The following is a 12,448-nucleotide window of genomic DNA, read 5'->3' as shown; positions in this document are numbered from 1 at the left end:
TAACAATTATTTTCCATATACTCTAAACAGATACTGCATATATGTAAATATGTGTTAATATAGTAAAAAATATAAAGTACTATATATATACACTTTCAGTGGAACTCAGACAAACAGTACTTAAAAGTGAGCCAACAGTTTGAAGTTTTTAATTTGATGTATCATTGAGCTGCATGGTATTTCTCCACGTTTAAAAGGCTAAATTGGTGTCCTGGGCCTCAGAGCCATGTTCTTTAAGAACCATTAGCTTTTTACATTCTTGTTCAATTAGTTTTTATATATTACATGCATTTTGTTACAGAGAAAGCAGATCATTTGTAATAATTAGTAGAGAATCATAAGAAAATAAATATTTCATGCAGAGGTCTATCACATTTAAATACAAAATTTAGCAAAACCAAATTCTGACACAGTGGAACATTTTTTGCATGTGAGCTGATACAAATCCATCATGTCCTGTGTACTGTCCCAGCACTGCTGTTTGTGTTTTTCTGTTCTCAGCTTGGTCATTATATTGCACATCAATTGTAATTTGTATTGGATCTATTTAATGGCCAATGTTGGGGTTTGTAACAGAATATTTTGAAAGAAATATCAAGCGTAAAACCTTACGTAGTATAATACTATTTTGTTCAGGCATTATTTATTTGAATAGTTATTTTCTGTCTGATTTCCTTAGCAAAGCAAATAACTGGTAACTGGCTGATTTGCAGATACATTTACTACTACACTGTATTTCAGAAAATGTTAAACATTTTGTAAGACTGAAAGATTCAGTGAAAACTTCATAAAGCCGTACACTGTACAGTATATCAAACAAAAGTCTGTGGCCTGAAGTCAGTCAAGAGATTGAACAACCATAATCTTTGGAGTTGGATGAGATACACCAATCAATAAACTGCTAACAGCCAAACATGCAATCTGGATAGAATGACATACAATAGTTTCTAACCTTTATTACACCACAAACATTTTAATGTGATTAAAAATTAATTACCTATTTGTTGGTGTTTTTGCTGAACAATATAAATGATGTCATAAAGCATCCTTGTTTTAAATAAAATACAGTTTGTTTATTTTCCGAATATAAATACAGAAAACCTTCTCTTATGTGATTTGCAGTGTTTGTTTTCAAATAATTGCGGCTTCCCATTATTGTTAATTCCTTAAGGATTTGGCCAGAAGCATGGTTTCAGCACTGGTAAACCACTTTGTCACTGTCACTGCAGCACACAGCTACTCTTGGGTATGGGTGTCTAATAACAAAATTAATAATGCAGTGCAGCGTTGGTCACAGATTTACACAGCTATTCATTTTGAATCAGTAACTTGTATTTTTTTGCATATTGTAACATCAGACTTGACTTAATTTAGCATTTCGTTATTGGAATAAAGCTAAAGCTTTACTTTGTGTAATACAAATAAAAATAATCAATATTTTATGACCCCAGACGTATTCTGCTTATAACAAATTTATGGCCTAAAACAGTCTGAAAAAGAATTATTTCTTGTACTCTAACATTTTTTTAACAAGTTTGATACTTAATCACTTCATATCTCCTGTAAGATTAAAAAAAACAGTATAATTTTTGCAGTATTTGCCTCTCACACAGAAGGTTTTAGAAAATAAAATGCTTATGACCTACAGTAAGTTCAGTAAGAGTAAATTGTAAACCAACAAGGTCAAAAAGTGCCAGCACAACCTTCCAAACAACTCTTTGTTGGGAGTCTACTATGATTTTTCCTTACACTTGAAATTGAATAAGCCTATAGCAAGATACTGTATTGTTGCTTCAGCTGTTGTTTAGTATCACAGTAGAAAGAGGACTTCACTATACAACTCATCATAGAGTAAACATTTAAACTATATAAATTTGCTCATTTCACATTGATTTTGATGTGTAGTGTTTACAGTATAGTGTAGACACATTATTGCTTTTCACCCGTAAAAGTAAATCATTTAACATACAGTTACAAAGAGTGAAACAGGCTCCATATCCAGCAATTGAAGTGTTTAAATATATTTGTGTGAGAAATGTTGCTGGTTGATTTTTCTGTTTACAGAGTAAATAATTTTATGGCATCTTTATTTCCAAACAAAATCATAAGTGTTGGTGCTAAAGAGATACCTGATTTATCACTTCTCACTCTTGTGAATCAATCACACACCTCAAGTCAGTGGGTATTTAAGAATGAGGAAAACTAATCCCTATCATTTCTATAATGATTTTCATTCTAAAGGATCACAGTGTACAGTGCTTCACAAATGGGTGGGGGCCCACTTCATCCACATCTGGTGTGCAGCACCCATCTGTTTGACTCAAAGAAACCCCACTACACCGTACTGTAGATCAGATGGAAGAGTGAGGAAGTACAGTCGCAGCCATTCAGAACGATTGGCATAATTTACCGTACTGTAAAAAACATGCCACATTACAGCAAATGGTAATGCCCAACACCTTTTTATTTTTCAAGTAAATAAATACCAGTCTTGGTAGCATTAAATTGAGCTACTATCAACTGAGCAACTTTCAACAGCACAAACCAGCACACGTACAGCACTAACAAATGAGACTGTCTCAGTTCCCCTGTGCCACTGTAGGGAGGCTGAGTGATGTTACACCCCCCCAAAAAAATAAGATGCTATACCTTTTAAATGGAAACAGCACAAATGCTACTTTCAATGGCACAAAGCAGAACAGAGAACCAACAGTTTCAATAACTAACAGTGAGGTGGGTTTCACTGTTTGTGCTGTTTGTAGGAGTATCAACTTCACAGAGCTGCTGTATATCAGACACGCTGCTAAGGGCTTAAGAGATTGTGAATGTAAAGTGAGTACTGAAGTGACAGATACCTGTATATACAATAAATAAACAAATTAAACATAGTATGCATATCGGATTTTATTATTAGAGAGTTTATGCAAGACTTCCATTATAAAAAATATTTATTCATTAAATATTTATATTTATTTAAATATATTATATTTTAGTATTTTTAGGACTAACAGCAGTGGCCTGCACCTTTCTCATGGCTTCCCTCTTCTTCCCTATTATTACTGCAGGAGATGCAAATTGCAAACGGATGCATCTCAAGTGTTAATGCTGCAGCCATGGACTTCAGTCTAATATTAATAGTAGTCCTTACACTTACTGTATATACTGTAGCACTTTTTTCACACCTCCACCACCAGCACTCCTCTGGATGATGCAAGGGCAGTGGCAGCCACAGCCCCAGTACGCTCACCACACACCAGCCATCAGCGGGGAGGCGAACAGAGTAATGAATCCAATTCATACCTGTACATGGATTGCAGGAGCTACTGCAGTTACATAACCAAATACAGTTTGAACATGCATCATGAAACTGAAATCCAGACTTTTGTCAATGTATTTACTGAAGTTCAAGCATGTAGCAGCGTCATCATGCGCAGGCTGCAAAGGAACAGGTAAAGGTTTATTCCGTGCTGAAAGAAGAAGAAACACAAAATGTTGGCTGTGGAGCTCTGCTTATTTCTATATTCTTTCCTTAAAATTGTATTATTTTGCATTATTATTGAACTCAGAATCATTAAATATTCTAAAAATATTGAATGTATAAATCTATTAATCCAGTCATTGAAAAAAGGTCCAATATTTCCTTTGACTTAACAGATATATTACTGCTGGTGTTAAATTAATAATTTATTGTCTTTCTGCAGACAACAAGTCCTCATACGTAATGGTTTGCAAAGACTGTTTAATGAAAAAGTTGCTCACAAGAAACTAAAGCATGACATGGAATTCTAGCCTAAATTAACTGTAGATTGAAGACTGCTGAGTTGAGAGAATTAATTTATGATGTGCACATAAGTGTGTGAACTCTTTGTAAGTAAAGAAAGTAAATAAAGTACAATTTGATATTAGAATCTAGTAAATATATTTTAATATACCAATGAAGGTATTGTAATGAAATGAAAAAAAAAATCAAAGTTGCATTTAGTTATTGATTATTTTAATATTTTTCTATCACATATCAATCCATCTGTTTTAACCCTAATGTTATTTTTGTATACATTTACAGTGCATGGAGTGGAGTATGGTCTCATTATTTTATTGTTTTTACTGGGCAGTTTCACTTAGAATACAACATTGTTTTCAGTATCTGAAAATATGCAGTGCCATATTGTCACCAGTTTCTAATTATTTCCTGGCTTGTCAGGGGCATGCATATTTAATCATTTGGAAGATGAGCTGTAATCCTTAGTCTGTAATACAAGACCATATATAGCTCCTTGTTGGTTTCTTTCTAATAAATGTCAAATGTAATGAAAATATTGATGTTGTCCAGTACAACTGAACCATTTCATTACCACTTTTAATTAACATCTAGAGATATCAGGAGCATAAACCTTAACCTTCCATGGAAGAAACAATGAACTGCGTGTTCTTTCTCAGATCATGTTTATGTTTTCCTGTACATTAAAGGATAATTATTTAATGTACAGGGTGGTTACAATGCTTTGCTGTTGGAACCAAGAAAACCTGTAACCTTACATCTAGTTTACCTGGAAATCACTGAGTGCAAACTATGGGATCCTAGTAGTGAAATTAATGTGTGTGCCAAAACCTAACCCTACTGTATATCAATAGCCTCTTGATATTGGTTACCATAGGAGATACTGTAGTATTGGTTAACACAGCTAACTCACTCTGGGGTCCTGGGATTGATTCTGGCCTTAGGCACTTGTCTGTGTAGAGTCTGCATGTTCTTCTTTTTTTTCTCAACCTTCTTTGATCTCCTCTCTTATCACAAAGACATGCAGGATAGTGAACTAGTTACTTTGCATTTCTGTTCATTCCCTGATTGCTTTGAAAAAGGGAGCTGCACAACTATCTCATTGCTCTGTCCTATCAAGAGATGCACTGTTGCCTCTCTGCTGTGCATTTAGAATTGATTATAGTGTGCAAAGATGGAAAAGCTTGACATGCTTACACCCAGTTTTTCCACCCTAATAGATTGTAAAAAAGGTTACATGAAAAGTAACATAAAAGGGATCGCAGCTTACCAAATCTAGTTTTATCTGATTTTAATTTCATCCAATTTATTATCTGAATGTCCACTGGGTACTCAGTAAGCGTAAGCGTTCTTGTGCTGGAAGCGACATGCAAACTTGAGTGTCATCCAGATAAAAATGAAAGACAGGGCAAGGTTTTCTAATTCAGCAGCAGAGTTAACTTGTGGCCTCCATCTTATCGAATCATAAGATGCAATGGGGATGGGGCTGGTCAATTTATGAATAAGAAACATCAAAGGAACACCTGTTCATGACTTGCATTTGTCACGTAAAGAAGTTGCTGTCTTCTCCTCTCCCCAGAATTACCAAACAAGGCCCCACTATGGTGACTGGGAACAGTGGGCCGAAGTCCAGCCAATTTGGCCATAAAAGATCCAATGGTGCTTTTCAAAACAATAAGGTTTTAACCCTGTTGTCTTGATTAAATCCTATTTGGACTTGCGCAATCATCCATTTCTGCTTCAATTCAAATGGTGAAGTAATTTTCTCAAGGTTTCACTTGAACCACTGTGTGAGGGAACAGGAATGGATGCTTTCCTGGTGTCACCCAGGTGCTTGCTGCACTGGAAGGTTGTGCCCTCCTTCATGTGAAGAGCTTTGAGGTTCTTTTTGGGTGAAAAACAAAATATAATTTGCAAGGAATTGTTAATAATGTCTCCTAAAGGTAGCTTACAGATACAACAAAGTAGAACCAAGGATTGAACTAAGATGTGCTCCACGCTATACTCACCAAGTGTTGTGAAAAATATTGTTGGGGACTGTAAACATAAAGAAATTGACTCAAGGAGTGCTGACATAAATTTAAGTTACACCAAAGTCATACTGTATGATAATGTTTCTCAAGAGCTGTCCAGATTTTTCTGTGGTGATAACTTGGATTTCTGACTATGTATTCATGAGAAATGCTTCATCTTTCCAATACACCTAGAAGAATTTGGAGTTGAATACATTTGTTGTAAACCCCCTCATCAGCCTCAGCTTTTCGTATAGACTAAATGCTGCAAGATCAATCAGCCTCACTCCCACACACAACTGATTATGGCAGACATGTATCAGAAGTATATAACACACCAAAGATTGTATTCAACATGTAAATGATTTACAAAGAATACGCCTTTATCACTATTTTGCATTGTTATAATGCATGTGTCTTGCATCAAGTCTCTATAAAGATGGGATGCATATTGAACAGCTAAAGTAAATTACTATAGGCAACTTGTTAGTAAATCATTTTTACTGTACTAATTAGGATGCTAATAACCTTAATCTGATTTTTGGATGAGTGAGAGAACAGTGGGGTCTAACCCTGTGGATGGTGCATGTGTCAAACTGGCACTAGTCCCTTTATATCGAGACATAGAATTATTAATAATTGTGTTCTTAACTTGCAATGTGGTCAGGCAGGCCCTTTGGGGAAACTGTATGTTTGTGGTGTTTTTAGCACAGGGGCTATTTGTTCCAATGAGAAAGTCTCCCTCAAATACTTTTTAGGGAACAGCACCCTCACAATGCATTTAAAATCTACAAAGTATATCATAAAGCATCTCACCATGTTAGTAATCCTTCAGTTTGGATTTTTTGGGATGATGTTAGCTTTTATAATGCTAAGCAGGTCTCTACTACATAATACATAAGCTGGATTAGTTTCTACATCTGAAATCTGTTTAATATTTTTATGTGATTTTTTACAGTGTCTTTGTGCTCCAGGCTGGACAGGAGAGTTCTGTGAATATGTGGAGAATGCATGTCTGATATATCCAGACAGATGCACCAAGGGAGCAACATGTATTGATGTCAGTCTGCCAAAGACACCACCAAAATACAAATGTATTTGCCAACATGGCTACACAGGTAATGTTTTAGTTACTGTATTAATGATCTAAAATACCACATCTTTAGGTGACTCTATGTGAGAATATTTAGTGTTGTTAGTGGTTGAATATGTTATATCTTAGCTAATCCTACTTCTCCAGATTTTGTATTTTGTATACAGTATGCATAAATAGAGACCTAGATTATACCTTGGAATTTAAGTGGTTTTAACAATTTAGAATGACTGGCCATAAAATGAAGAGCAAGAATCTGGCTATGAACAATTAAATGTGAAAGGCAGATGAGCGGTTGGGATAGGCTCTATGTGAAATTAACCACTCCTCTGTGGCTTACTAAGAGGCTTATAAGACCAGGTTTGAAGAAAGAGTTTTGAAACTGAATTTATAAGGTTTAAGTTAAGATATGGCACCAGGATTGATTGCAAATTACTGACAGCTGAGGCTGATTAAACTTGGCTGTTACCATCTCTCCCAAAGTTTTGTTATAAACTTCAATTGAATGTTTAATTATTTATGAAATGTTAAAATGTAGGCTGCTGCCTCTTTATTTTGAGATCATTTTTGCCTTGTGTCATTTCCAGCCCTGAGTGTTTCTGCAGGTGATGAATACTGTAATGGATGTGATGCTTTCCAATGTGTTAATCAAAGTACTGTACGTCTCCTTCCTTACTAGATCTACTTACTGTGTTTCTCTTTTCCTTTCATATTAAGCTTTATATGTGATCAATGATTCACTTTTTCATGTGTTTTGTTTAGTTTAAATTAACTTCATACAGTATTATAAGCAGGGAAACGCAGAATGAACAATCCTTTTACCTAAGTATAGCTCTGAAGTTTTAAGGATTTCATATTTTTTACTTCAAATTATGGTATGATAATGCATATTTACTCAGCACAGGAACACTTATTTTTATCTTCAATATACAGTAAGCATAAAAAAACATCAAAAAGCATGAAAGACATGAACATCAATCACAAAAATCCAATACATTCTTGAAATACAGTATGTCTTTTAAAAGATACTCTGGGTACATTGTGACCTCTCATAGCTTCCAGTACAGTCCCTGTGGCAAGGTTACCAGGGCCTGAAATTAAGCCGACCTCAGGTGACTTCTTCCAGCTTATGTTTTCAACATGAAAAGACCAGGAAGTCATGAAGTGATTAATTCCATCAGTCACTTACAGCAATCACATTGTGGAAGACAATTTTTCCATCACTGGAGCGGCACTATATGTATGAGTCTTTCACAGCACAGGAAGTTGATAGTGTAAGATGAGGACACCTGCGGTGGGACTGTTGAAAGTTTGCTGTCTGTCAGAGATACATTCCCTTCTGTTTCTTTAAGAATTACTGCAAGAGAAGACATTATACATTTTACCATAAATTCAACCAAATCTGGGCTCCAGGTAATGGATATTAGAATTAATATTAATGGCCAATGAAGCAAAATATAGATTCAGCAGTTTCCCAGGTTTATATTTATATTTCTGAAGGAAAAATGTTTTTCAAGAGAATGGTAGCACATGCTTTTAAACAAGTTCTTACCAAGGCCACGGGAAATTACACAGCCCAGAGAGGTCCCTGGAGCTAGTCGGTTATACAATTAAATTAATTTATTGAAGTAAATGTGGCTGTGTGAAATTAAGTCATTAGTACATTAGCTAAAGTAATGTGAAAGGAAATTTCTCCACAAAAGATGCATTTAGAAATGTTTTACATTACATACAAATTTTACATTTGTAAAGAAATATGTTAAAAATATGTGGTTTATAATTCTAAGTAATTTGCAGTAAAAAGCATGTAATCATTATCTTTGAATATCTTCCTGTAATTAAATGCACAAAATTAAATATGAGATACTGTTTGAGTCAATATGAGAAATCTAGTAACCACCGAGAACAAAATGATACTAAATCATTTTCTTACACAGAGGGAAGGCATCTTTACTTGTGGAACAGGAGGTTAAGTTGGAATTTTGTTTCACACTGGATTTTCCCATTAAATGTAGAAGCCCATCTAAAGAGCACAGTCATTTGTTTTACAGTATATAGCCCTTACACAAGAGAACTGTAGCTTATACTACTTTTGCCCCCTATCGCACTCATTATCAGAAAATTTAAGACATACTACTTTTATCAAACAGAACCTTTCAAGATCTTTGGAAGCAAGTTTTTTTTTTCAATTTGCCACTACCCATTACTGCTACAAGCTGCAAAGTGAGCTTAAACTACCCACCTTTATTTCTGAGAATGCTTTCATTTGGATGGTTAACTATTTTCAGCCTAACACTTGCAGTTGTTATTTGCAGTACTTTACTGTATTTACCCTTTTTTCTTTCACTGCTTTGTTTTCTGTATGAGAATGGCATAGCATCATAACCAGTTTGTAAATGTAGATGTGTTCTCAACTGACGTATTTGCTTAAATTAAGGATTCTTATTATCCATTATGCACTAAAATCCATAATGGATAATACATACATGTTAGCTATACATCACACTGGAATTGTCCCACAGTGGAAGTGGCCCTTCCTCCCTTAGTGTATGTTCTGGGGTTGACGTCTTCTGCTGTGCCGGAATCACAGTCTCCACGCGGTGCGTGGCAGCTCAGGCCTGCACTCTGGGGCTCTGCACAGCTGCCGGAGGTCCTCCCCTTCCTCTCCAGCCCTGTCTCCAGCCTGCCAGCTCTCTGGACCCTGCTTCAGTCTGCCTGCCTTTCTGCCTGTCCCATGTCGTGTCCTGCCCCTGGGACTCTGCACCGGACCTCAGTGGGCACAACAGTCTGCCTTGTCCCTAGAATGCCTCCCCAGTCTGCCCTGTTAGCATGTGCTTGGCCTGGTCTCTGGAGGAGCCCCGCTCAGCCCGGTTCCTGGCGTGACTCCCAGTGGACAGTCCCGATTACATGCTCCCTGTCCTGCCCAGCTCGAGGTGCAGACCTGCCAGTCCTGCCCTGTCTCTGCTTCTCCTGCCTGTACTTGTCCCCAGTGAAGCACAGTCCATACCTGCATGTGCCTGTCATTCCCCCTGGACAGTGATGCCTTTGCTGTTGGGTCTGGAATGCCTTCTGGCCTGCACTCGCCATTTTGATGGGCAGCACGTTATAACACAAAAGCTGCATACTGTAGATTCTTCCTAGGTAGTTCAGGTGGGTAGGTGCGTCAGCATGCGTAGACTGCAAAGGGAACAAGTAATAGGTTTATTCCATGCTGAAAAAAAAGAAGAAAGAAAACACAACATTTCAGCCATGGAGCCTTCTTCAGCTCACACCTGAAGAAGGCTCCATGGCCAAAACGTGTTTTCTTTCTTCTTTTTTTCAGCATGGAATAAACCTTTTAATTGTTCCTTTCTTCCTAGACAGATTACTGAGTGACTGATATCAATGATTTTTTTTGTGGACATGAATTGCTTGCATTGATCAGAAATTTAGAAATAATGCAATTGAATTTGACGTTGTTTATCTGTCCCTTTTTGTATATGTATTTGCATAATATGCATCTCTGTCTGAACGTCTGAAGACTAAAAATAACTCACCAATACTTTAGGAATTGTGGGATACATTTGCTTTATCCCTCTGCGACACCTTCAGTGGTTACGTATGTCAAAAGAAAAACCTAAAAAGGCTGATTTCATTCATCTGTACCCCTGCCAATGCAGGCAGCAAAATCCTAATCACACAAAATCACTTTTTTCTGAAATGGGACTGAGATGAATAGAACAGTTTGTAAAATCTGCTTAAGCAAAAGAAAACAGATTAACTATAGGCATACTGCAAGAAGAAGACAAGTTTGAGAAAATCTCCATGAAATGAAATCTGGTCACAGCTACACATCTCATGAACTAGAGACACAGTAAATGAGCTGACTCTATAACATTTTAGATGTTCTGTGCATCACCATTACTTATGAATGTTGCAGTGGTCTGCATACTGTGATCTTATCCAGCTAGACTGCAAGAGAGGGTTTCAAACTGCAATCGTTTTGCTGTAATCAAACAAAATGAAAAGGTACCATTATAATCCAATTCAGTAACAGGCTAAAATATTTTCTTTGGTACCATTAGAAATAATTTTCAACTTTCAAGATTTTCAAAACTTTATTATAGAGTACTGAAGTAACATTTCATTAATTATATGAAGTCTCTAAAGAAATTTATTTTACAATAGATTTAAGACTGATGCTTATATTGCGATCTCAACATTCAGTGTGTTGATAACATGCAATGTAATAATGAGTAACTATTAATATATTATTTCATTAGTTTTGTATTTATAATGACTGATTTACCTAACTAACTACTGTTATCTTGTGGCTTATTGCTGAGGAGACTTGGCTCTACACTATGCTTCATAGAGCAACCCCAGAATGGGCAATACAGTATATAATACTAATACACCCTATTTTTTCTGTTAATATGTCCGTGCCTTTTGGTATTGCAACAATTATTAGACATAAAATTAGACATAGTCCATGTATTACCAAAAGGTCAAGTAATGACCAACAAAATGATTGCTGAAAATGTTTTGAATACTTTCTCAAAATGTGGAGAAATAGTCAATTTATTGTAAAAGAGGTTAAGTATACAAACATCTGGATAGAGCTTACACAACCATGGGAAAAACAGGGCTTCTTTATCAGCTTTCTCTGTATTGATGAACTGTGGTGATTTCTTATAATATAGTTAGAAATGCATTCAAATAAGTGCTCAAGACCACAATGAGAAATGCTTATTTCGACAAACAACACATGCTCATTGAAACTTGAATATATATTTTAAAAATATACATTACCCTATCCACAGTATTATATATACAGTATGATCAAGACATTCACTTAGTTATTACAACAGTATTACCTGTATTTACAGGTAATCATTTCAGAGATTATTTCAAAGTTTATACGTACCGTATAACTGAAAACAAAAAAGCATAATAAGTCTAGCTAATTCTGCCTTTTAAAGGTAGGTTTAAAAATTAAAATTACATCATGTAGGAATATTTGTTAAACTGTTGCAATCATGAATAATATTTTTCAAACAATCAAATGTAATACAGTCAAAAAACAGTAGAGAATGTTTAATTTTATGGCAAACCCATATTCCATTTACTTTCCATTCGGTATTTAGATTAGAATCAATACAGAAATAGCATTTTACCAGTGGTACTAGAAAGACTCCATTTTCATTGTGGTTTAATAACAGGAACAAACTGGAGCAATGATGTTTTTAAATATAAAGCAATTTGTGGAAGAAGAAGTATTTGGGATTGTGCTGCAACTCCTATTCATAGCATTCAGCATGATAAAGAGATTGTATGGTATCACTGCTATTTCCTTTAACAACATTCTGCAGATGAGTGATAATCAGTTTAAACTTTTTTATATGTTTGCATGTGGAATTGGTGTTTACTACGGAACGAAAGGACAGGATTAAATCACAGAGATGAATGAAATACAAGAACATTTAAGTCATATTCATTAATACCTTATCAGATGTACAGTATACTGTATCTAGTACATTTTAGTATGAAATGATATGTATAAAGTTACTATCCATATCACCAAAG

At 35.5% G+C, this 12,448-nt stretch overlaps 1 protein-coding gene across 1 annotated transcript in view; it reads left to right on the top strand.

Annotated features, from left to right (window-relative positions):
* Positions 1 to 12,448, top strand: part of eys (eyes shut homolog) — a 352,522-nt gene that overhangs the window by 43,237 nt on the left and 296,837 nt on the right. Inside the window, exon 7 of the mRNA XM_069179989.1 lies at positions 6,749 to 6,908. Within this exon, the coding sequence (XP_069036090.1) occupies positions 6,749 to 6,908 (160 nt within the window). The remainder of the gene's footprint in view (positions 1 to 6,748; positions 6,909 to 12,448) is intronic.

This window comes from Lepisosteus oculatus, chromosome 17, assembly GCF_040954835.1.
Source record: "Lepisosteus oculatus isolate fLepOcu1 chromosome 17, fLepOcu1.hap2, whole genome shotgun sequence".
Lineage (NCBI taxonomy): Eukaryota > Metazoa > Chordata > Actinopteri > Semionotiformes > Lepisosteidae > Lepisosteus > Lepisosteus oculatus.
This window is presented reverse-complemented; position numbering and strand designations above follow the sequence as displayed.